Below are 27,343 nucleotides of genomic sequence, written 5' to 3' on the forward strand. Positions count from 1 at the left end.
AGTTAGTGGAACAGAAGTGTAAACATACCTTGGTTAATTGGCTAGTAAGTCATATATGCTAAAGGCTTCCTGGCATATAACAGGCTGTGTAATTTTAGATATACAGTATATAAAAATACACTGCTGAATGTAACAAAGTGGTTCTGGTCTATTAAAATACTGGCAAGTGACATAAGGGAACAGAGCGTGCATAGATAAGAGAGTTACTCTGTGGGTGGTTAGATAAGGTAACCAGGGGCCAATCCTGCTTCTTTATCTCTCATAGTGCCAGTGGGTTCATGGTATTCACATGCACAGGATTTTGGTCTACTTTTGAGATAGAACTAGCTAAGGACTCTTCAGTATTTGAATAAAAAGGACATAGGAGATGGTTCATACACTTCTCCAGAACATTCTTGCTTTTGAGCAGTGGTTAAACTTATGGTTGGAATAGTACTCTGCATCCGTGAGTCGCTCATTTTGATTGATTTACTTAGCTCATGTGTTATAAACAAAGGAATTTTGAGCCAGGCTGCACACATACAGTTATTTTATGATGGTTTCTGTGAGTAGTTGTTAAGAAATTAAAATGGGGGGCAAGGAAGGTAGGTAAGTTTTATGGTAGGCAAGAAGCAACCACAATAGTATTAGGTATGACAGCTTACTTCAAAATTATGGTGACAGTCATTAGGACACGTCATTGTGCTTTTAGAAAAAGGTAACGAGGAAACCTGACCTGTAGCACTTCATTTTTGTGGGGGGTTTTGGTGTGGTTTTTTTCTTCTTCTTTTTTTTCTTGAGCCTAGAGACAAAAATATTGAATTCTCAAAACTTAACTGAGACTGCCATCCGGGGCCCTGGATCCATAGACTCCCTGGGAGTCTTAAGCACCTCGGAGTACAGTGTGCTAAGTCAGCAGCTGTTGCGTGCCAGCCTAGAGGGAATGTTGAGGAAAAGCATATATTGTAAATCCTTCCTTTAGCAGGGATTAAATGTTTTATAATGGCTGTTCTGGGATATAGCAAATACTGTTGTTATGTACTTCTTGCCAATCTTACTGCTCCTTTCTTAACTTCAGAAAGGTTGATAACTTCATTTCAGGACAGAGGTATTACATTTACGCTGAAAAGATAAAGGTACTACAGTATTCTGTCTATGAAGCTGTTTCAGATTTTTGTTTTTGGTGGGGGTTTTTTGTGGTTTGGTGTTTGGGGTGGTTTTTTTGTTTTTGTGGTTTTTTTTTTTTTAAAAGCTCTACAGCAGTGTTTGTATTCCAATACTAAGTTCTGGGATACCTATCTGATGTTATTGTACCATAACTACATTAATTAAAATCACTTTAAATCTGATGGAGAGACTTCGGTTGTAATTTAAGAAATGGTTATGCATTTTACTTGGGGACGGTCTCACGTAAAATGCAGGAACGGTTATCCAGATAGGATCCTGGTCTCCTTGCTCTCGGGAAAGACTCCAGGCTGCTGGGATGCGGTTCACTTGTGCAGTTCCTAATGTTCCTCTTGTGAACTTTGGAACAACTTTAGATCCCATGACCACCAGTGTGCTGGCAGGCATCAGCGGTCCAGGCAAGCGGGAGCGCAGGCTAGGAGCACTCATAGGCTGTGGAGCGCACAGAACATGTACGTTCTGTGGCCGAGACAAAGCCTTTCTGCTATGCTGTTGAGTTAAGCATCTCCTGTCCTATATGTAACAGAAGAAAAAGAAGTCACTGCAGCGCTGTGTGTGTATCCTATTTGGGAAGATCATGAGAAACTGATATTTGTTACTGCAGAGTGGGTTTATTGACTAAAATTATGAACTTTGCCTGATGCCGAGAGGTTTCTGAATATGTTGAATACCAGAATGACGAGTTTCCAGGATCTTGCTATTTAAAAAGTGGACTTTGTGGGTTTAGAGATCTTGGGCACTAATTCCTCAGCAGGGGCTTTTGGGTTTGCAGTGTTAGATTTGGGCTCCAAACCTCGGTTTACAACTTACTTTAGGAACCCATTATTTGTGTAAATGTGGCTTTTCTGCTTCTTCGTGCAACCCTTTCTCTTGAAGAACAATTTGATAGTTAATTCTTTTCAAACCAGCGACATTTTCTTCATAAAGCATTTGATTACTCCAGAAAAGACTATGGCATGTTCTGTTTGCTAGAGAATGTTCTCTTCCTGGTACAAGTAGAAAAACCTAATGTTTTATTTTGTTTTTAAATGAAGACTGTATTATGGTTTCAGTGCTTTTGTTATATTCCTCTAGCATCCACCCAATTTTTATTTTAAACTTTGTAACACTTATACTTGACATTATGAAGCAAAATTTCTGTGTTTGATGTTTTCTTCAATCATTTTTAAGACTCATGGTCCAATTTGCAGCTGCTGGGATCTTCCATATCTCTCCTGATCAGTCGGTCATTTGTCTCTTAAGATTTTCTTATAGATTGCTTATGGTTTGGGGTTGCGTTTCTCTGAGGGGATAAAAGGGGGGGAGAGTTTAAACAGTGTCTTTTAAAAATATTGTGGGCGCATGACTTTTAGACAAAACAAACCTGTATTACATGTTGAGCTTTGTCAGTGTAGAACACACTCAACCCCGTGAAAATGGACCCCCTCTGGTTTCACTCTGCTGTTGCAGTGAATTCCCTTAAAATCAGTAGACCTGCTTTTTATGGAAATGTGCATGTGCAGGTATTTGTCAGATGAGGGTCTTAATTGACATTATAGGTGTTTTAAAATGTATTTATTTTGACTGATTTATAGTGTTACATGTAAGGCATCCTCCTCCACAGTGGTTACATTACTAAGGATGACAAAAACAGGGTAGAAGATGCTTTTCTGTTGAATCAGATGTGACCTGAGTAGTTGTTGTTAACCTCAGAAGTCTTTAAAGCTTCTAACTGAATAATTTGTTTTGTAGGGTGAAATGGGAGCGAAAGGACAGGATGGTGTTGCTGGTCTTCCTGGCGAAAAGGTATGTTCGTGTATATTGATAAGTAATTTGACTCTCGGAAAGTGTTCGTTATGTCAGTGGCTTATCTGTAATTATGTGCAGAAATGGGAGAATAGAACACTTTTGTTAGAAAATGAACTTCTCTTACCTGCACTGCCATGTTTTTGTAGCACATTGAAAAAGCCACTCAGACCAATAATATTCTCTGCAGATGTGCTTGCTGCTTGTTTTTTTTTTAACTAGAAGGGAGGGCTATACAGAACTAAAGGAAGCCACTTGTTCCACAGTGCAATTTGTGGTCTGCGAGCCTAGAAAAGAGCTCTTATGCTCTCAGCGGGCTACTTGGTAGAGCTTTGAGATAAACACCACTGGCCTCTAAGCAAAGACTTGGGAATAGGCATGGCTAAGAAAGCATATCAGCCTACCTGTGTATTCAAGAGGATAAGTTGCACTTCATTTCAGGATGTTAGTGCGCGAATTAAGACAGTTGTAGACGTTTATTGAGTTCAGAGCTAGTTACCTATATTAGAGGAAGTCTACTAGTCTAATATTCGGCATCTTCAGTATAGAAGACAGCCCTCATAACACTGACGAAACAGCATGTTGCTGGAGTTTCTTATCATTTGGCCTCCTGTGATTTTTTTCTGTTCCATAGCAACAGTTGAAATAATAGTGGATTTTCTGCATACACATGCAAGCCAGTTAATATATAAATAAATGAAACTCTCCAGATACATGTGTTAGTGCACTGAACTGATTTTTTTTTTTTTCTTTTTTCCAGTGGTATCTTTAGCATCACGATTTAAGTCCTTAACCCTCAATCCTGTCAATTTAGGTTCTTTTGCATCTTCTACTTCAAGTTTCTGTTCTTTCAGTGCCATAAACAAGTATGCCTTTTAAAGGCAGCTGTTGCTGTGAGAGGCTCAGAATTTCAATTTTGTGCTTTATTGGTTGACATGCTACTTTCATATGTATGCAACATCTTAGTAATGGCGGAAGGTTTATTTTGTAATTATCCAGATTTCTAGGTACTGAAAGAAGTAGAGTTTCACTTCAACTGTCAGGTTTAAAATCTGTAATTAACATGATATAGAGTTATGAAACTATCTTTTATTTTTACTTACTATTTCTATCTCAAATTGTGTTTTGTTAAAAATGGAAGGTAGATATATAATATTACCAAAGAGATAAGTTAAAATAACGATATTTGCTGCTGATACTAAGTTATACGTGGTAGCAAAATGGAGAGCAGGCTGCAAAGATGTTCAAAGGACTTTGCAATGTTGAGGGACTGAATCATAAAGTGGTATGTAAAACTCAGAGAAAGTAATAGTGAAGTGATGGAGATGAAGAGAAACAAAGCAAACATTATGTATTTCATGTCGGACTCTGGACTAGCCATTAGTGTTCAGGAAAGTGATCTTGGAATTATAGATCAATGAAAACATACACTCACTGTTTAGTACTAGTCAAATAAACAAATGGAATTTAGGAATGATTAGGAAGAGAATAGGGAACAAAGCAAAAGCATCTTAATGTCACTATTATTAATGAAACCGTATTGTGCTGCATCTTGAATGATATATATGGTTCTGATTCCCACATCTCAAAGTGGATCTAATATTACTGGAAAAGGTTCAGAGGAGGTGTCAAGAGTGATCAGGAGCATTGGGCGTCTTCCAATTAAAGTGTGACAACGTGGACTTCAATTTGAAAAAGGCACAACTGAGATTAAATAGTCCTATTCTGTGCTCTATACAATCATGAATGGAACAGAAAAGATTAATAGAGATTTATTTACTTATTTTACTCTCCTTTTCAGTGTGCGAACTAGTGCATCAAACCTATCTGATAACAAGTTCAAAAAGGATTGAAAGGGCTCATTCTTCCTATTACATGATTATAGTTTGAACACTCTGCTACAGGATTTAAACAGTCTGAAAATTTATTAGAAAACTGATGGAGTAACAATCCATGGAGTGTGTCAGACAGGCACTGCTGCTTGTCTGAAAGTGCTTGAGCTCTAAGATGCTGAAGTTTGGGAAACCCACAGGAGAAGTCTTTACGGCTGCCCTGTTTTTATACTTTCTTGTAGGCATCTGTTGTTGTCACAATTGTAGTCATGTACTTGAGTAGAGAAACCTTTGATTTGATCCAGCTAGACAGTTTTTACTTTACTGTGCTCCCAGATGTGAATTAATGGGAAGAGTTACTGTAAAACATTGTAGATTGAATGAGATTGATCTAGAATGAAGCTGTGTTTTCCCTTGGCTCTTCCTGTAGCTCCTTCTCTGATGTTATCTTTCTTTAAAATTACCAGGCTACATTGCTTTTCCAGTACAAGTTATTATTACAGTTTCCATGGTTAATACTGTTTGGGTTTTTTTTGCTTAGTGCCTTGCAGATTCACTGTCAGGCCAAATCCCAAAGCTCCTGTTAGTTTACATAAGGCTCAACAGTCAGATCATATTTAATATCAAGACACTGTACTTTTCCTGAACATTATAACTCTTTTAATTCAGACTACATAAAAGCCATACCGTTGTTGCAAATTAAAAATGAACTACCATGGAATCTGCAATTGGCAAAACCAAAAGCTGTTTAAAAAAAAAAAAGGCAAACAAAATATTTTGTACATGCATAGCTAGATGAAGAAACTGAGATCCAGCCACCCAGCTTCTGCTAGCCGGAGTATGCAGAGTAGTACAGTGCTGTATGGAATTATTAGCTCCTTTCTGGAGGTAGAATCACTTTATTTGCCTCATGTTGTGAATGGTGTTAACATGCTCTGTCTCTCAGTTGATGCATCAAGAGCTATGTAAATTTGTGTGCGTCTGTTATTTTTGTGCTCCTTTTTCTGGGATGTTCTGGATGCTAAAAATATACATAGATTCAAAGACAATCGGACAAAGTAAAGGAATAAAAATACTCTAAGCACGGTTATATAGAAAGGCATCTCCTACGTTTCAGGAAGTTGAGGTGCAGTCTGTGCAATGCTGGGAGAGCATTCTCAGGAGCTACTGCTGTTTGTTTATCCCCTTAAGCCCCTCAATACACATTATCTTTTATTGGAGATGTTATATTTGTTTGGTATGGCTATTTTTATGTTTTTCTGCATTGTATTTGTCTGAGCTTTGTGCAGATGTGCCCCCTGAGTTACCCTAGTTAGAAATAGGAAAAAGAAAAAAGAAACGATACAATTATTTTTTATGTAAATGCACTTTGAGGCTTCAGAGAGCAGAGGGGCTCTTTATGATACACCCAAAAACTATCCACTGCAATACTCCATTGTTCATACTTCTTTCCCTGGGGAAAGGTTTAGAGAATAAATGTGTGGCAGATCTTACTCGTGTTGCTATGAGTAAGCAACAATATCAATTCATTTGACCTATTTTAGAAGTTTACCTTAGAATGAGATAAACTTGGCTATTAGAAGACCTGTTTCTGTAAAATTGAAAACTAAAGTGAGAATAATCCTATCCAATGTACTTTATTACTTGAGAGAATCTTACCAGGAGAATTTCCCAGGAAAATGCTCCATGGTTGTATACTTAATTTTTAAGATCTGTGTAAATGGTGAGAAGTCTGTAAGGCTTCATATATGGCCTTGACTTTCAGGGATCTAAAGTGTGAAAATAGATTGTGTACCTCACATATCTTCAGTCTGTCTTCAAATGTGACACTTGGCCTTCGGTCATTTTTAAGACATATTATCGCTGACAACATAATTTCCCATTCACTGAATGCTGCAGTGGTTTTGCAACAGCTGTACTGGCTAACGGGTACAGATCTAGGTGGTGTAGGCTTCTAGGAGGTTCTTGCCATTTGAGAGGTTGGACCTGCTGTGGGCTAATATGGAGAACAAAGTTTAAGTCTTGATGGGTGACATAAGAATAGCCTTAACACCCAAAAGAAAACAGATGAGTGTTCAGGCCATGGTTCTGCAGTTTTGCTGATTTTTCTACTGCAGTTCTTGTAAGCTGCCAAAGTGAAAAATGATGTTTCCACTGACTGGCAACACACCACAACGTGCCTGTCATGCCTGTCGTCTCATCTGCCTTCAGGGCAAAAACAGCCATTGTGACAGTGCTGATGACCAATCTAGAGATTCAAGAATCAAATGCAGTCCCTGTGGAGCCCTACCTCAGGCCCCCAAAGTCACAACACAGTAGATCGTGGACACCATCAAATATATGACTCTATTTGATGTCTAACTACCTAGTTCCCTCATCTCTGTCCTTTTTCAGGGAGCCATCTTAAGAGATATTTTTTAAATAGTAGACCCTACTTAGCACAACAGAAGAAATTCTTGAGAGTATCAGAAGAGAGAGTTCTGCGGTGTTAGTTTATAGTCCTAAAAAATAAGAGGGCAGTAGTCCTCCCTTGGAAGGAAACTCGCTTCATTTGTAGACTACCAGAAGACAGGGAATACACTGCCATGATCCCCTTCCTGCAGTCAGGACTGATTTGTAGCTCAGCCTTCTAGGGACACTTCTTCAAGGTATCTGTCAAATCATGATACTAGAAGAACTGCAATGTTGTGGTAAATCAGAATCACTATGCATGTGAGACCTTATGCCTTGGCCTTCTGGAAGTGTTGGGCAAAGTCTGTGAAGACAGAAGAAACACATGTCAAGGAAAGCACCGTGTAAGCCCCTCTTTGGCGATTAGCAAGTGAAATTGTCTCTGGACACACTTCTGAAGCCATTTAGTATAATTGGATTGCAGCCAACTTGCTGGCTGTATGGCCTGAGAAATTAAATCTGTCCCTGAAGCGGAGGTTTGAGGTGACTGGAGTGCTCTAAGGTGTAGGATGACAGTCGCCTATCTGCTGCAAATCAGGCTCCACAAGTTAAGCAACCCTGATCTAGCAGTTAGACTAACCTCATTATGACAAGAACTGACTGCTCTGCCATTGAGAATGGTCTTCACACGCTGTTGCTGCGTGCAGGGTCACACTACTGGTGTAATCTGAGCAAGGTTGATACACTTCTGGAAAGTATTCCTATTAAAAAAGTCTGATTATTTTCCTAGTGTTCCTGTCAAACTGAAATGGTGAGAAGGCTCTTCTGTGGGTGAGACCCACAGACTTCTCCTTTACTGAAGTCATAATGTCTTATTTCTTCCATACAGGTTGCATTTGTGCAGGTCCTTTCCATAGCACCTACTGGGGGATTGATACAGATAAGGATGGTCAACTTCACTGCTATGCATTTTGTGTCAGGAGAAAACAGGGTTAGTCTCTCCACTCTTCCAGCCCAGGAAACAATTAGACTTTGCAGTAAGCATATCGTGTGTTGGATCCTCCTTTTGTAGTATACTTCTAGGCTTTCCAAATAGTCTGACAACTTAAGGAGATGTACACTTTGAACCATGACAAGAAAATCAAGTATTCCAGCCTTGAAAATGTGTTCTTAGACTTTTCTAAGGAAGAAGGAAAGAAAAAAAAAAAGCCGCCAGATCTTTTTGTTCTCATTTACAAGGAGTTCATTCTAACCCTTTCCTTTCCTGAGCTTTTTGTAAACTTGAAGAAGCTGGGTTTGATTTGCCTCTGTATAGTTGAGATTTTTCTGTCTCCTGCACTTCTTGTGTCACTGAGCCAAATAACTTTTTTTGCTGGTCTGTGATGCTTTGGCAGTCAAGATGAACCTCTCAACTGTCTTGGCATATCACGTTTCAGGGGGTGGACGATCTCTGTGTACTTGAAAAGTTTAGCGGGAGTTCCTGGTTCTGAGGGATAGGTTGCCACCATGGCATGTACTTTGATACTAAGCCCCTTGGGGAGTTATGGCTTATGTGTGTTATAGGTCCTGCTAGCCAAAAAGCTCTTAAGCTTCTGAGAACGTGCTGATGGCAGCAAGGCTCAAAGGACTCAAGCTGTGGAATGTGAGAAATTGGCTCTGTTCTTGGCCATTCTGTATTTGTCTATTTTTTTCTATTATGAAAATACTTATTCTTCTTTCTCGGTCACTCGGTCCTCTTTCATATAGCCAGAAAAAAAAAATGCTGTAGCCAGAAATGTAATTCAGAAAGTCCAGAAGACTCACCAAACTAAACTGGTTTTGTCTGTGCCCCTTTATCCAAACCTCCATAGTAATTGCTTTCTTATGGTTCATGGTATACAATTCATAGGGATAGAGATGATGCATCTATGTTTCTTAAACTACATTTTGTGAAATACTTGTGACATCATTCACTTTAATACTTGGCTTTCAAATGGCTTAGCTTTACTGTTGTAGTTTTTTGCACTAATTTTTTGCAATCTAGATTATGAACAGACATCCTAAAATATTAAATATATTGAGTAAGTTTTTTAAAATAGCTGGTTTTGCACAGTAAGCCTGAAGAAGCAGTGAAATATTCAATATGCTGTGCATTTGCTACTGCACTGTATGGGTGCTCCTGCAATGTATTAGTAAAATAAACAGTTTAGACAGACTGAAAGGAGAAAGAAATGCTTATGTGAATAAAAACAATGTTTATCACTACACAACTTAGATTTATATTCAAAGAAAGCCTACAGAAAAAAAACTGAGTGTACATTTCAAGAGCTCTACCAACTGTACAAGTCCTATTTGTACTTCAAGAGTCATGAAAATGAGATTGGGTTTACATGAAACTGTGCAGTAGGTATCTGTAAAAGGATTGTTCCTTCTTTTGTTCACTTGCATGTATTTGTGACGATAGCCCAACAAAGTGTACATGAACTCACATGTACATGAGCTAGAAGATAACAGGCCTAGAATACATAATGCTGTTTGTGGTGGTGTTTTTCTCATTTAACTGTATGAGATGGTTATCTGTAACTTCAGTTTTCTCAAGTCCATTATCAGTGTGCTGTCTTCAGTTTTAACTGACTCTGAAACCTAACATTGATGATTTTATTCTTTTTAAATTCGATTACCCTTTTGTAATAGGGTTCTCTCTATATTTGGTACACGTAAGGAAATGATTAGTAAAAGGGTTCCCCAAACGTGATATAGATACCATTTGTGGTATGCGGTGCTGCATCAAAATGGCATGTTAACATGAACAGCCTACTTTGCATTGCATGGTGGGAAGCGCTCCCCTTTCCCTTAGTGGTACCTGAGAAAATGAGTTTGAAAACCGCTGCTTTATAAGATTTTTTTTTTTTTTTAAAGAAGAAATTGAATTCAGAAGCTCAATACAAAACATGGCTTAGAAATGTCCAGTGCTTTGTTTTCCAACATGATTTAAATATATAATACATTAATTTATAATTTTGGGAAAAAAATTATAAATTACATACTAGTATAGCATGTGACTTCAAATTACTTTCAGAGATGCTTTTAATACCCATCTCCGTACTGAATTACTCCAGGGTTAGGTGTTCAGGGCCAGCTATGTCATAAAATCCACAACCAGAAACTTGTTAAATGTACATCCAAATCAAATTGTGTCATCATGAAGATCCTTGTGACTATTAACCTGCTTTCCCCATTGTTCCAGCTACACCATGGAAACCCTGTCTAGAATTTTCCAAGGCATATTTGACTTTGCAGAAGAGCCATGGATATATGGCCTATTATGCCAGTTCAGCATATGCTCCTGGAGCATCAATCACTCATGCAAATGTACAAATCTGAGGAGACATTGGTGTTGAGCTTACAGTAATGCAGTCTTTTCCTTGCAGCTGTCTCAAAAGATCTCTGGACACAGTGCCTTCCACATTTCATGTACAGATCCTTGACAGGGGTCAGGATATTTCCGAAGTAGCTCATCAGCATCTCTGAGAAAGTTTCCAAAAATGCATGTGGAGCACTGGATAGGTATTGCTTAAAGCCATCTTACTCTGTTTGTCTGTCTTTCATTCAGTGCCTTCCAATTTCTGAGCTCCTGTCGTTGCTCATCAGTTACATTTCAATATTTTTACATCAGGTATGGACATAAATTGTGCAAGTTATGCAGCTTTTGAAAAATTCTTTACTGCTTTACTCTGGAGTCTCCAATAGAGATAAAATGTATAATCACTAATATAGGAAAAAGTATTTGACATCAGAAAGCTTTTTAAAGTAGGAGAATTGTGAGCGTAAAGAACGTAAAGCCGAAACAACATTTTAATAGGAAATACGGTGCAAATTTTTTAAAACTAGGTTTTACATATGGGTAAAGAAGTAAATAGATCAGCCTCAAAAAAGAAAGACAGTGGTTTTACAGTTGGAAACTTTATTACCACTGCGTTAAAGCCTCGAGTTTGGGAATTGCTGGCCATTGGAAATCAGGTAGTTGGACACCTCTATTACAGCAACAAATTTGGTACGGGTGTCTTTGTATTCTTTTTGTGTTTTCAGTGATATCTTTGTGTATAATTAGCACACATCTGATTTTAAGAGATGGATGAATGTGAAAATAGTAGCTCTCTATAGCTTTCTGATGCATGAATATGCTTTCCAAAAATCTTACTGGGCAAATACACTTTAGACCATTATGTTTTCCAAAACTTGTTTCTTGCTTCAGCATGTGTAGTTCTTGCTTGCTTGCTCTCGCTCTCTCCTTCACATTACAAGGAAGTGTTTTGAATAGCCTTTGATCATAAATTTGATTCCAGAGAGCTGTCTGCTGTGCTGACTTATTTTTGCCTTATTAGGTGATTTTTGCAGTTCACAACTCCAGGAACTGTTGAGCTCCCTGGTTTTTCAATTCCTAAAGCTAAACGACAGCAGTTCAGTTCAGTTCTCCATAGGAAGCTCCGTGGAATCGAATTACCTTGCGTGCAGTGACACTGCTTGGGTGTTATTTCCATTCTGGAGGGAATGGTGCTAGTAACCGCTGTAGGTTGTGTACTGTTGGTGAGCAGAGACTTCATTTTTAATTAAAGAATCATTGCTTTTTGAGGAAAAAAAAATTATGCTTCAGTCTGTCAGCTATGTGAGGAAAGTCGTGGCATTGTCTTCCGTCCTCCTGTGGCTTCCCTCAAAAATCAGATTACTACGTCTCAGTAGAACAAAAGTGCAAATGTGTTTTGGGAGCCAGACGCTAATGCTTGTATTGCTCGGCGTCAAAGCCATGGGCTCCTTCAGGCGAGTGACACTGGTGAGATAAGCGTGGGGGTGGAAGGGTATACCCTCTGGTATTTGCAAGGAAATTGTAATAACCAGCAGAACACAGCCAGTCACGGGGGCCCGGCGTGCAGCGGCCGCTGTTGTGATGTGAGGTGTGGCCGAAGAAACCAGAGGTCACCGTCCATTTTATAGGGGTCTGGGCTGCTGGGAGCAAAACCGAGGGTGGCATGCTGCCATGCAGGACAGGCTTTTGTTAGCATGTTATGTAACGTGGAAGTAAAAAATAATGCGGTTGTTAAATAATGCAGTCGTTAAATGCAGCTCTTTGTTCCTTAATCAGAGATTCATGAATACTCTAGCTGTGAGCCTGCCTGGCTCTGGGATTCTTAACTATGTTTGAAAAGCCTCAGTCAGGACCTTATGGACTTTGAAAGGGCGGGGGGAGGCTTGAGGATTTTTGTTCAATTGTTCTTAAATTATATTTATTGGGTTCTTTCTGTGAGGTTTCTGTGGCACATAGAATTTTCTTTTTTCTTTTTTTTTCCCCTCCCTCAGTTGCGAGGGCTAGAGACTGGAGGTTTTGAAACTAATATTCTGAGATTTTCACGTCCCTACAGAAAGCAGGGCTTTAAGAAAAATACCTGTTATTGCAAGACGTAGTGTTGTAAAAGTTGGCAGAAGTTTGTTGCAGGAGATGGACTAATCGGAGAGGAAGGAACTTTCTCATGGTACTGCAGCATTGTACAGCTTGTCTGACACGTTTTGCTTAGTTTTGTTTGTTTTCTTTAGCGGAATTAGATATTGAACTTCACCAAATACTAAATTTTGGACCTGATGAATCATTGATCTATATTAGGATAATTTAAAAATTAATAACTTATGTTATTGCAATTTATTTAATTTATATACAGCAGTATTTTCTCCCACAGTGTTTTCTCCATGGCTAACAACTTCTATTACAAGTAGTGCATGAAATTTAAAAAAAAAATTGTCAGCCTCATGTAATAGAAAATGTGTATGTAGTACAAATTGTACAGAGGTTAAAGATAATACTGTTGGCTGCTGTGACTTGTGACCTCTTAACTGTTAACTCTTCTCTGCCCTTTTTTTGGTGGGGAATTGTATTAGTCATAGAATTATTTAAATAAATCCAGCTAAGATATGAATTTTTAATGTCCATGAATATACTTCTTCCCCCAAAAAACCTTACAAATTATAATGTAAGTCTTATATTCCAAATTCTAGGTAAATTGCTTTTTTTTCATTCGTAGATACCAAGTTGTTGGACAAAAAAATGCTTTTTATTCCTATAGTAAAATCATTCATAGGTATTGAAAAACAGGATTTTTTTTTTTTAATGCCCACTGCTAGCCGGTATTTTTCAACACCTAAAATTCATATTGCATGTTTCAAGTCTGAATCGATTAAATCAACGTGACACGCTGAGGCTAGGCCAAGTCTTGTCTAATCAGCAGTCAGCACTATTGCTCTGGCATGAGGCTCCCAAAAATAGAAACACAAGAAGTCAAACAAGTAAGTGGAAGGGCACTAAAAGAAAAAGTGCTGCTAATTCCACTGTTGACTTTCTGTCTAATGGATTCTTGTTCCCAGGCCACGCTAAGTAAAGCAACTGGCGCGGGGTGTGTTTCTGCAGATGGCTCAGCAGTGACACACGCAGCCCAGCTGGTTGACAGGTGTTTGATTTGTATTTAACAAGTACCTCACACAAGCCAGATTTTTTTTTTTTTTTACAGACACTGAGAATCTAGTCAGCTGATGCTCTTTCTTCAGAATTAGCACGCCTTTCACTATGCTCCCTTTTTGTTGTGTGTGGCAGTTCTTCTGATTTTCCCTTACAAATGAGGATAACATCATTTTAGTTTGTAATAAGAAAGGCACTAAATGGGAGAAATTGATCCATAGTTAAGTTTAACAGTTGTAACCCTGTAAAATAGGTTACATGTGTAAGTTTTACAACTTTTTCTTTATAGCTATTGACAATAAGAAATCAAGAAACATTTACTTAGCTGTCCATTTGTTAGAATGAAAATTTCCTCAAAGAGGAGGCATGGAAGGAGAATGCCAGCCTGCTGGGATATAGCTGTTACACGTTGTGTTCATGTGTCTTCCCTTAACATGAGAAGGTCTTGGGACTTTATTGTACAGCGTAGCACAAGCCTGGAATAAAAGAAATTCCCTGCCCAGAGGAGCATACAGTATTGATAGAGATGCACCCAAGGCTGCAAGGGAGGAGTGAAGGTGGGAAACTACTTAACAGATGAGAATAAAGAGTGTACAGTGTTATTCCTTGTTGATTTTGTTGTAAGCTGCATATTGGCACTCTGCATAATTGGAGAGAGATTGTCTCAATGATGGTCTGTTTATTTAATTACACTTTGGGGATTTTGTTTTGTTTTAATAACTGTGCATGGAAGAAACTATGATCTTTGTGGCGTTTGTTAGTTACTGCTGTGATAGCAACTCTGCTGGCAAAACCAATGCCAGGCATTGGAAATAGTAGAGTATCAGGATGCTCTTACAAATCATCTTTGATTAATGTGAACTCTCAGAGCCTTAGTCAGTAGGATGTGTAATGTAACAGTGACTATGGTCAGTTTGTCTTCCCCCCCTTCCTGCAATTTCTTCATACTTTAGTCTGAGCATTTTTCTTTTCCGGTATCAAATCTATGAGGTGGAAGAGGGTGAGACTTCAGGAACTGTTAACAAAAATGTGTGGCTCTTCACAGTGACAGGCTTATAATGCCAGTGTTGTGAAATACCACCCTGTAGAATATAGTGTACTGGCAGTACTTCTGCTGAATGTTGGAAGAATGAGAAAGGAATGCAGCTGAAGAAATGGCTGTCAGAGTAATGTTGATTCTCTAAATAAACATTGGGTTTTAGTGAAAGGTTGATTAAAAACTCATGCAGAGAGCCTCTGTCCCTCAGATAGCCGACCAGCTTGTTTCTGTCAGGCATCCCAGACATAGGATATGGAGTAGGCTAATAAGCCTCAAAGAGGTTAAGAAAAGGGACTGAAAGGAAAAGTTACAACTCTGTTAGGCTGAGGTGCCACTGTTCCCTACAAAGCTGCTCAGAATTGATAGTAATGGGGTACACCTGGAGACTTACCTTTAGAGAGCAGTTCCCAAGGCTCCTGTGCTGACACTAGATCGGCTGATCCTGGATTCACAGGTGGAGAATTGTCTGTTGGAGTCCTAGATACGTGGCTGGTATATCCTCTTCATCCAAATACTACCCCATCTCCAAAATATGTCAGATGTCAAAAGGCATTGTTTTTGAAGTGAAGAGGTATATTTCTTGGGAAAGTCTTAAACTTCCGAATGTAAATGGAGACATGGAAACTATGTCTTTAACTGCTTTACTTATCAATAGTTGATAGGAGGTTTGCAGCTACATAAGCACATCAACAATATGGTCTTTCAGAACGAGTACTGCTCTGAGTTAGTTCCTAGATTAGAAATTCTAGTCTATACGCTGACTATTTATTTTTAATTCACCCTAAGTCCTTAGTTTTGCTACTGCTTTTTTGCATTTCATATCTGTATGCTTAGCCATTAGACTTAATAGTGGTTAATGGTCCGTGGGACAGATCTTTGTTAGTATAAACTGACACTTGTACCATAATCTTCAGTTTATGGAAGTGGGTGATGATGATGATGATAATAATAATAATTCCTGCAGTAAAGAATGGTCTCTGACATCTAAGAGGTTGACCTATGCTGTTTACCTTCTTAATATAAACTTGGGGCTCCAGTTATTATGGTGAGTATAATAGTCGTAATATTTTTTATTATTTTGGAAAGACTTCAGCAATACATTAATATCGGAGAATGCTTTTTAACTGATACTTAACATTATTACATTTCAGATACTATTTTAGCAAGGCCAATTAGATGAATTTACAGTTCTGTTGAAACTTTAATAGGATTTAGATTTGCTTTAATGCCATGTTATGGCTGGGTTAACAATAAATCAATAGATGGTGTGTAAGTCAAGCAATTTTTCTTTTGACAAATCTACTGTAAGGGAAAAAACATATTTACAAAAATCTTATCAGTTGTCCATGAGTATAAGATCACTTCAAATTTTTTTCTACTGTGTTGCTTCAGATGATAGAAGTATCCAACTGGCTAGACTTAATTTTCTAAACTGGTCATCCATGAGAGGTTATGAATCTTTGAGAACCTTTTGCAGCCAGAAGCCTGTTTGCTTATTATCAGTACTCTACAGGAGGTTTTTTTCATGATTTTTGTTTGCATTTTCTTTATGCTCTCTGTATGGTGTTGTAGGTCAACTGAACTGGATTGTTTTCAAGCCCATGTTCAATTCATGTCTGCACTGCATTTTTAAATAACAATGTAAAAAAAAAATGTTTTTAACATTACCCACTTCTATCGGTGTGGGTTTTTCCCTGTCTTACTAAGGGATGTAACTGCGTGGTGGGCCATTAAAAAAGGTGTTAGTTGGGTCATTTGATGCAGTCTGAAAAGCAGAGAAACAAAAAATTGTAAAAGCCTCTCAGGGTGCAGCGAGACAAAATGAGGAGAAGCTGTCCTGTTCCACTGCTTTTCCGCACTGCCTAGAACTTTCCCCTTGCTTGTAAAGCTCCATCATCACAGCCCCTGAGGGGTCCACAAATGCTAAGGAGTTTCCTTTTAAAAATACTGTAGGAGGGAGAGGAGGAGAAAGAGGTGTAAATAACCTGTTGTAGGTTACACACAACTCTGCAGTACAGCTGGGAACCAAATGCCAACTACCCAAGGCCCTGGTTATGTGCTGATAGTATGTCCTGCCTTCATTTTTCTCCTCTATTTGCTGTTTAGTTTCTTGCAGTCCAGTTCTGTTCTGTTTGAAATTGGTGGCATTTAAGAGTGGTGATTGGAAGCGTGCCTTCTGGGCTAAGGAGTTACTTCTTGATGAAGAAGGTCAAGAAGGTGGCAGTTGTCACTTCTTCAAGGACGTGTGATAGTAGTGAATACGACTTGTATTTGCCAAAAGCAAAAAGAACACCTAGTGACAGCAGAGGCTTTGCTTCTGCTGATACTTTTGTTGATGGTATAAAAACTGCTCCTTGATGTCTATCATAAAGGCTTCAGTCAGTTTGTTGTCTGTTTTCTAAAGAAAAAAAAGACAATATGCAGGCCTGTAGTTATGCATGAAAATAAATGGAGCGATCCTTTATTCTTAGGTTTTTCGGAACAACTTCTCTGACTTCTCATGTTGCATGAAAATAATTTGTGGGAGCAAAATATAGAAATAAACTTTTAAATTATGCAATCTATTCGTAAAATATGAGTCCTTTATGTATTTGAATATAGAAATTTTGGGAGTTGCATGCTTTTTAAGACATGCTAATAGCAAAAAAGGAAACAATGCCAACTAAAGAGAGTGGAGTAAGGAGCCCTGTGACGATGTTGTCTGAAGCTCTGAGCTGCCTCTGGCTGCTGATTCATTAGTTTGCATGCAAAGCACTGAAACCTAAATTTTCAAGCAGCATCTAATCTGGAGTGTATTGATTTCTAGGTGCCTGAACGGATAGGCAAGTCAGACTTGTCCCAAAGATGGGTATCAGGAAGGGCTAGGAATGAGGAAAAATTAATGCCTTCTGAGCTTAGATCATGTCATTCTAGTAGGGCTGTTCTCATTTGCCCTTCTCCTGAGCAGCTACATAAAAAAGCAACAGGAGCCCCGATCACTAGGACACAAGAGTCTTCTGACCAGCCCTCACCCCCTTGGTCAAACCATGGCGTACCTGCTCTGCTGGGGCTGCTGTGGAAGCAGGACAGACCAAAGGAAACAAATTGTTCACCTGTCCCAAGGCCTTTCTTCATTAGGTTATTTTAAGGGAGGATCTTATGCTTGCTCACATGGGTCAAGTTTGTATTGAGGGTAGCACTCGAGGGTGGCCTTTGAGGCCCAGCAAGTGCTGAGTACTAGTAGTTCAGCAGAAACCAAGCAGGAACAAAAGGATCATTAAATGCAGTGAAACCAAAATGTCATAATATTTAGGAGAAACTTCCTGACATGACTAATCCAGGAGATTCACGGGGTGTGTCTTAGTAAGTATCAGCTGAATGCATTTTTATGTAATTAATATTCTATCAGGTGATCCTAACTATTAACAAGAGCCTGTTTAAAGAAACAAGGAAATATTCCAGTAGGCTAAGGAAGGTGTCATATAATGGAGTATATTTGGTGTGGGATTTTTATTTGTTAACGGAGAGGCTCTGCCCCCACCGGTGGCTCTGGACTGGCTTGGTACGTGCTCCACGGTGAGGATGCTGCCGAGCCCTCTGACAGTATGTTGTTGAACATTCCGCTCCATTTCTGCAATGCTAAAAATAGTTGTCCTCATTTTAAAACACCGGGCTATTAGATTATTCCAAGGGTCTGACATACTCAGGGTAATGGAAGGCACATATCCATAAATTATCAAAACAGTAAGTAGTGTTTGACTGTGCTGATTTTACTTCTATTAAGATGAGTTTCCTTGCTAGTAACCCTGGAGTACCAAGCCTATTCTGTAAATCAAGCTCCTGGCAGTGCCCCAGTAAATTTAAAAATAAAAGGAAGAATGTTTGTTCTTCATATTGAGGACGGAGAAGCATCTGACTGCTTCTTGGTTTTGGGTGGTTTTTTAAATTTTGCAGAATCATATCTGCAAAACATTTAAAATATTTTACAGCAATTGTTTCTCTTTCCCAGCCTTGAAGAGAATCTCATGAAGTTCCAGCATGTTTGCCGTTATAAAATGTGTTAATGACTAAAATGTTCTAAATAGCAAAACGCATTCCAAGTGATTGATACAAGTTTCTCTCAACTATTTTTTTTTTATGATAAGTTAATGTGATACAGTTAATTCACTTTGGCACTGTATTGTTTGGTACTACAAGTAACCAATGCACTTAATAAAGTTCACATACTTGTATGTTAAGATATTTTTTAAAATCTTTTTTAATGTGAAAATCTCTTATTTAGGGACAAAAATGGCTAAATGTGGAAGTCAAGGTATACAAAATAATGTAAATGCATTCTAAGAAAGTTGCGCAGTATAGACATATTAAGCATCTTACTCTATCTTGAAAACCTTTAGGTATAAACTGAATCCCTAATTTTATAGGCTGTTGCAGTGCAATTACAAACTGCAAAATCAATAAATGATAAATACATTAAGAACCTTGATTATAAATACACTGCATGTTTCCGAAATAGTTAAAGCAACCACAACATTAATCATTTTAGATTTAATAAGAATCAGTATTAATGTAGGAGGTTATTTTTGCATTGTTGTGTTGAAGGGATAATCATTTGTAGAACACGGATTAAACAGTGCAAGGCAAAACATCTCTGGCTTGTCTCCACGAAAAAAACAGTGAATGTGGGTTTTTTTCTAGTTTACAGTGATTCAGTATAGCAGAGAAGATGAAATATTACTATCTAGTAACTATTAGACTACGAAAATCTGGAGAAAACGAAGGACTAAGGATTACTTGTAAAGATTAATTAGAATTTTTCCCCAGACACTAGCATCTATTTTTACAGAGGGGAGCTGGAAGGAGGATATTGGAATCTGTGCCATGAGTGGAGTTAGAAAAATGCCATTTTAACAAGCTATTTTAAGCTGTATTTTAATTGTTGTATATCATGAGTGCTTTGTATTTATTTGCTTAATTACTTGTATCATTTTGATGAGTAATTGTTCTTTTATTGTCTCTTTCTGTTGTTAAGAGAGATTGGAGTTTTTCCTTTGTCTCTATTTGTTCTTTTTTTGTGTCTGTGAGGCATTTGTCTTCTGCTTGGCTTGGAATCAAACAAGTGAACTTTAAAAACTTTCTTTTGTTACTGAATTCTGGTTTGGCTAGAAAACTGAACTGGATGGCGTGCGAGTTAATAGGGCAAACTTCTGTCAAGGAATTAAGACCCATGAATGGAATGGAGAAAGCATTTGATTTTAGATTCCTTTAATAAGTCTTCTAAGCTCCCACTTGAAGTCATATGAGCACGGACGAATTCTTCTAACAGAACTTAGCTCAGTAACTTTAGATTTATTGAGACCAAAATTAATGTACTTCACGGTGGCATATTTCATGAATCCGTAAATGGAGGGTGGTTCTTAGCTTTGAGTGGCAGAGCCTGGTTCTCACTAGGTCTGTAATTGTTTCAGAAGCTTTGCTAAGGAATGGACAAGGAAACGGCTGCAACATTTTGTATTTTAATTCTAAATGAGATATTACTAGATTTTTAACCGTACCTCTTCCTTGGAAAGGCCGATATTAAATGCAGAATTGAATTTCAACTGAGAGCTATTGATTCATTTTTTTTCTTTTGCTCAACTAGTCCTTATTCAGATACTGAAGATGAAGTTTACCATGTTACTCAGCTTGGATAGTTACCCTGTAAAAACATTTTTGATGAACATGGTGCTTGTTTGTACTTATGCTCAGTTGCTGAGCATAACTTTTAAGCATCTGGTTTCTTGAATAGAATTTACAAACCCGAATCAGATTCTTAATTTTCATGGGCAGTGCAAAGAGAAAGTAATTTGGGGGGGGGGGGGGGGCAGGAGGTGACTAACAGCCAAATGTACAGCTGACTTATTTTGCTGTTTTAAAACATGGGGTAGAGTAATTTAACAACATATACAGAACATTCAGTTAGGAAGTAGGAGAAACAGATTTTTGTCTGCCTGGTTGCACAGGATCAAGGTTTGCATTTCCTCCTGCTGAGTAGGTTGGGCACTCCCCTGGAGATGGGGAAAAGATCTGAAACTCCCCTTTGACCCAGCAGAGCCTAGAAACCAGCAGTCTGCTTCATATGTACAACTCCCTGTGGGACCTAATGGTTTAAGTGTAGATCCTTGTGGGCTCAAGCCACCCAATAGGTGTGAGGGAGAGAGTGGAACCTATGGCACCCTTGTTGGGATATTAGGTACTTGGGTAGTATGCAAGTGTCTTCTGAAGTATTTTTTTCTGAGTCAGGGCCTGAAATAAAACTTGAGAAAGATTTTCACGTGATCCAAACTCTCTAATCTTTTTTGTTGTCCAGTTGTCTGAAGCAATCTACAGCTATATCTGCTGCATAATTAGATAACCTGTAATTGTTAATTGTCTAATATTTTGAAAGTGAAATGTATTTTAACCAAATATAAGTCAACAGACATAAACAACCCTAGAAATGAATTCAGCTGTTCTGTAGAAAAGGAATGAGAAGCAATACATGTCCAGATGTTTTTTCCTCTTAATTTAGCTCAGTCGTGAGTTAGGTCTGTAAAATGATGGCTATGTACATTTTGTTTCAGGGGGAAGCTGGCTTAGTAGGTGCTCCTGGCATACGTGGTCTTACTGGTTCCAAGGTAAAAAAATAAAAATAAAAGAATAAAGCTGTCTCATTTTATGTATTTTCACTCAACAACCTTTTTGTCAGCTATCCAGTATCTACATAAATTGGATTTGAATTACATTTTCCGAGTTGTATAATGTGACAGAGGAAATTTACTATCAGCTTCTCTTTCAAAAGAGAAAGGATGTGAGGTGCAGTGGCACAAACCTGCCTATCGGTATTATTTTGCATTAAGAGCGGTTGCCTAAGTCTCAGAACTGTGCAGGTCTTTCCAGCCACAAGATAGCAGATGCAAAAATTTGAAATTTGAGAGCCCCGTGATCTCAGCAAAATGAGATGAGGGACAGCACTGCTTCTTCCACTCTTCCATCTTAATCTTTTGCTCCTTTCCAGAGGTGGAATATTGTAGGAAAGCCAGAACTTGCAAAAAAGAGACATCTGTATTATAGACCTTGCTGGTAATATTTGTTAAAGTTGCCTGACTCTTCTCATGGTCAGATTTTGTTTTCTGTTGATTGCAGCTGTGTTTAACCATAAGTATTCAGAAAGAAATCTTAATGCATCTGTCCAGCTAATTCCTTTTAGAAAATTGTAGGGGAAATAGCTCTGCTGCTTCCACAAATTAAGGGACTACACAAAAAATCCCATTCTTTTGCTCATAGTGAAATTTCAAGAAAGTGTTCTGCAGCGTGACCTTGATGCAAAGGGCTGATTTGTTTATCTTTAGGGCAGATACTTCGTGTAATATAGCACAAAGAGAAGGAAGGAACTTATTTTCTGCAGATGAGGTAGCCAGCATTGAGTTCCGCAACATGCTAACCACAATCTATCAATTTATACGCTCAAAGCCAGGATCTCATTGACTTGTACTGCAGGCATATTTAAAACACTGAAAATTAAATCAGCAATCCTGCAGTGAGCATGAAGGCGAGTAATCAGTGATTGTCCATGAAAAAGCTTGTGTAAAATGTTTTGCCTAACCTAATATGAGAATTCTGCCACAAGAAGGAGAATTTAAGTCAGTCATAAATGTGTTATTTTGCAACTTTCACGTTTTTATTTCTGCAACATAAGAATTCTTTGAAGTAACTTACCAGTGGCTAATATTGTTATATTTTTAATGCTGTTAAGTGGAAATTACTTAAACTTCTTTCTCTACACTTTCAGTTAACTGTATTTCTTATTTTTGCTAATTGAAATAATTTTTTTTAATTCAAATATGTGCAAAAAATCTGGACACTTAGACTGTATTTCTGAAAAAGAAGGAATTAGTTAGTCGCTTCATACATTGGTACAGGCAGAGAACCGACTGGTTGAGCAGCAGCATTGCTGAAAAGGACCTGGAAGTGGACATGAGGCTTGAGTATAAGCTAACGTTGTTCTCCTGTTGGGAATAAAGTGAACCACATATTGGACTACGTTAGTAAAACTGCAGCTGGCAGATCAGGGGAAGGTATTTTCCCCCCTTTGCTGGCATGCTGTGTCATGTTTGAGGGGTCTTCCACCCTCATTTCTTCAAGAGATGTGAAACCAGAGAGGGTCCAGCAGGGAGCTAGTGTATGTTCATAGTGTATGAACATACACTTTCTAGACAAAGGTCTAGAAAACAAGACCTTTGAGGAGAGTTTCAAGGAGCTAAGTTTGTTGAATCTGGCAAAGAGGAGGTCAAGGAGCGATCGAGACTGTCCTGCAGGCCTAAGGAGCCCATCTGGTTGATCTTCAAGGCCGGCTTCCTAAAAGCCCAAGAACAGTCCATTCTGATGTGCAGCAGGTTGAGCAAACATGGCTGAAAGCCATCATGGATAAAGAGGAAGCTCCCGACTGAGCTCAGACACAAAAAGAAAGTAAACTGTAGAAGCAGGAGTGAGCAGTAGGAATATGGAAACATTGCCAGAGAATATGGCAATGGAGTTAGGAAACCAAAAACTCATTTCGAATTGAAACTAATGAGGGATTTGAAGGGCAGCATGAGGGGCTTCTGTTAAGTGCATCTGTAGCAAAAACAAGGCTGAAGAAAATTTTGACCCACTGCTTAATGGGATGGGGGACACAGAAAAGGCCGGAGTACCCAACACGTTTTTTTGCCGTGGTTTTCACTAATAAAGTTTGCCCTCAGGCCTTCCAGGTACTTGAGCCTCCTAGCAGAGTGTGTGAGAATGAGCCATTACCCTCTGAAGGGGAAGAGAGCGTTAAGGAGCGTTAAGCTACTTGGACATTTGCAAGATACCAAACAGGGGTGCTGAGGGAGCTGGCTGATGTCACTGCAAGGCTGCCCTCTGTCATTAGCAAAAGATCATTATGACTAGGGGAGGTTTCTGATGATTGGAAACAGGCAAATATCACATTCATCTTCAAGAAGGATCCAGGGAACTGCAGGCCAGTCAACCTCACCTCTGTCCCTGAAAAAAATTATGTAGCAAATCGTGGAAGGCATTTCTAAACCCTGAAGGACTAGAAGGTGACTGGGAACAGCTAGTATGGATTCATCAAGGACAAATCATGCCTGACCAACCTGATTGCTTACTCTGATAAGATGACTGTCTGAGTGGATTAGGGGAGAGCAGTGGATGTTGTGTACCTTGATTTCAGCCAGGCTTTTGGCACAGTCTCCAGTCACATCATTGTAGTCAGATCTGTAAGGTATGGACTGGATAAATGGACAATAAGATGAGTGGAAGATTGGTTGGATTGTTGGGCTCAAAGATGGAATAACTGCTATGCAGTCCAACTGCTGCCTAGTAACTAGTGTCATCCCCCATGAGGTTTAGTGGGCATGGTGGTGTTGGGTTGATGGTTGGACTCGATGATCTTAGAGGTCTTTTCCAACCTTAGTGATTCTATGTACAAGGAGATGCTGAGGGAGCTGGGCTTGTTCAGCCTTAACATGAAATGATTTGGAAAGGGGGAGGGTGGAGGATGGTGTGCAGACTCGTTGCTGTCTGTAATTACTGGGAGGGTGCGGAGAAGCCAGAGCCAGACTCATCAGAGGTGTACAATGAAAGGACAAGAGGCAATGGACACAAGCTACAACCAGAGAAATTTTTACTCTATCTAAGAATAATTTTTATATAATGGATTTGGAATTGAGTAAAGACAGGATATGCAGTCTCACAAATGGGAAAGCTAAATGAAGAAAACACTTTGCTTCTAGGGATTTGTCAAAAGTGAATAGGTGTTAGCTGTGTTGTATGTCCAACAGTTGGAGAAGAATGGGAATCATAGAATCATAGAACAACTCAGGTTGGAAGGGACATCGAAGGATCTTCTGGTCCCGCCTTTCTTGAGAAAGGGAAACTAGATGAGAACAGAAGTTGCATACGTTCAGAAATAGTTTCAGTGGTTAACCACTCATTTTTAGGTGAGGATATATGGAAGGTTATTTCACTAGATCCTATTTTGCATGCTTGGTCTTGGGCATGCTTCTAAAATTGACCCCTAAGCTGTTGATTGCATGAGCCACCCCAGCCAAAAGAAAGCAAATAAAAAGCAGCCACTGTAGGTAGTTGATGAAAAGTCCAGAACTATTTGGTAATCTATATATCTGCACATCTCCAAAGCTTTGAATTTAATTCCCAGATGTGTAGTACATGATGCTATATCAGTTGAAAGATTTGACAAAATGCTGCTAGAAATTTTGCAAGTTGTAGCCTGCTGTTCTTGTTAACCTCACTTAAACCTTAGACTTCTATATAAGGAAATGACACTCTCTGAAGGGTGAAAGAATGTTTAGACATTGCTCATTCTAATTTTTTGAAAGTAATTTAAAAAATACCATGGGCTTTGCTTTGGAAATTTTCCAGTCTCTTCATCTTCAGACCTGTAAAAATCATGTATGTTGTACTGAGGCAGTGAGACTGAATTCTAGAGACTGGCAAAGATGTGCAAACCATCTCCTCCTAGGTGATTTGAGGGAGAAAGAGAATGTTTGGGGCTTTTTTATTAGGTAGTGTTTGTGCTACAAGTGTTTGGCTGTATGTCTGCTATAGGTCTTACAAAACGTACAATTATACATTAATTAAGATCTAAAACAGGTGTTATTCTTGTTATAATATAGCCAGGCTGCAGACTATTTGAAAAGACATTAACATAGTAAGATTGTACATTAAGATCTTTTTCTGAGCTAAAAGTGATCAAGTTGGAGCTGGAAGAGCATTATAACAGGTCTTTTTATTGAAAGATCATCAAATAAAAAATTCAATCTGCTGAAATAAGCTAAGCTTGAATTAATATTTCAAAACTTGCTCCTTCTGGTTTTTTTCTAATACTTGGGTAATTGGATGTGGTTTTCACAGTGAAAGGAATGAGGTTTTTTTCAGTAAAAAATCTGTATCTGTATATTTTTCTCAATTGTTCTGGGTTTTGGAGGCCTTCACAGCTGACTAGTCATATTTAAAAAATAAAATTAAAGTATTACTGGGAATAAATGTGTTAAAACTGGTTCTGCAGAAGAACAGGAGGACTGTAATGATCGGGTTTAGCATCAATGAATAGTTCAGAATTTTTAAAGCCAAGAAGATCCTGTAGGCTGAATGGAAAATGATTGACTACTGTTAATTGACAAAGCTGTGGAAAGCTTTGTCATTTTTGTTGTAGAGGTTTCACACCTTTTTGAATGAGACACAATCAGTATCCAAACGATTTCTTCTGTTTTAATCCCATAATAAAAATTCAGTGCAATAAAACTATTTTAAAGAATGCAATTATTTTAAGAATGTTTGTTTGAGATTTTTATTTTATTGTTTTGTATTCCAGGGTGAACGTGGCTTTGCAGGTGGTAAAGGTGAAGAAGGTGAAAAGGTAAATTATTCTTTCCATGTTATTTATTTTTTCGGTTTAATGATTTGCTATATGACCAGCCAAGTAGAGCTTTGTTCTGAAGGTCTTCCTTAACTCTTTCATGAATAAAATTCTTTTTTTTTTGCTATGTAAATGATTCCTGAAATGCTTAAGAACAAGGAGGTTTTTACGCCTGTTAATTGGTGTCATCAGTGCTTTTTTTAGAATCACTTTTTTTTTTTTTTAAGAAAAGATTTAATAATAAAGTCTAACAGAACATAACTACTGGACTCCAGTAGTGTCTACTGCTACCTTATTTCTATGGTAACTAGTGAATGTTTATTTACACATTATGAAATGCGTGATGAGATGATGTGTAGGTATTTATAGTACTTAATTATTGCTTTTATACATTACAAATGCACTTTTATAGAAACTTATTGTGTTGATCGCAACTACTAAATGTTTTACACATTTTTCCTAAGAACATAAATTTACTGCAGTAGCAACATTTAACATTTGCTACAGCATAACTGACTGCTGATTTTAAAAGGTTAATTTTCTTGATATACTTCTGTGGCTACAGTAGTTAACATGAGTTTTGTCTCCTGCATACATCTGACTGAGTGAACTGACTTGTCTGCCAGTGGCCAAGCTGAATGCAGGTGCATTTACCTCTTCCTTGGACTGGAAGTTCAGTCCCTTTGCCTGATGAACTGGCATGTTGCCCTACGGACATTCTTAGTCTCCCAACAGCCATAAAACGTTTCCAAGTGTAAATTCCGGGAGAAGCCTTTCCTTGTTCTTCACCAGTGGGTATTGGAAATGGAGCTTGAAGCAGTTCGCCCTAATTGCAGGTGCTCTGCAGTGGCCAGAAATAGTTCAGAAGCTTGTGCGTTAAAATGGAACTAAACTGGTCCTGTGGAAGGCTGTCTTGGCTGACAGAAATGCCAGCCTGGGTCGCTCTAGATGATGAAACCTAATCTTATGTGGCTTCAAATAGGTCTTCACAGGTCATCAAAGGCAAGTCTGTGTTGAGGGACAAGAGGAAGGAAGAGCCTGTTCTTAGCTTGCCTAATAGGAATTAAAGTAACAATGGTGATAGTTTAAGCTTGAAACTTCAGCTCCTAACCAAGTTACTGCCTGGTTACTGCTTTTTCACTAGTTTTGGCTGATGTGCATTAGGCAACCTGAATTAAGAGTTTTCTTGGATCATAGATAGTTTCTCTGTGCTTCAGCTCACTGTCTGAAAA

At 38.5% G+C, this 27,343-nt stretch overlaps 1 protein-coding gene across 1 annotated transcript in view; it reads left to right on the forward strand.

The window, feature by feature from the left end:
* Window positions 1–27,343, forward strand: part of COL19A1 (collagen type XIX alpha 1 chain) — a 211,131-nt gene that overhangs the window by 47,340 nt on the left and 136,448 nt on the right. The window contains exons 10-12 of the mRNA XM_075145288.1: window positions 2,896–2,949; window positions 21,274–21,327; window positions 26,067–26,111. Coding sequence (XP_075001389.1) covers window positions 2,896–2,949; window positions 21,274–21,327; window positions 26,067–26,111 — 153 coding nt within the window. The remainder of the gene's footprint in view (window positions 1–2,895; window positions 2,950–21,273; window positions 21,328–26,066; window positions 26,112–27,343) is intronic.

This window comes from Calonectris borealis, chromosome 3 (assembly GCF_964195595.1).
Source record: "Calonectris borealis chromosome 3, bCalBor7.hap1.2, whole genome shotgun sequence".
Lineage (NCBI taxonomy): Eukaryota > Metazoa > Chordata > Aves > Procellariiformes > Procellariidae > Calonectris > Calonectris borealis.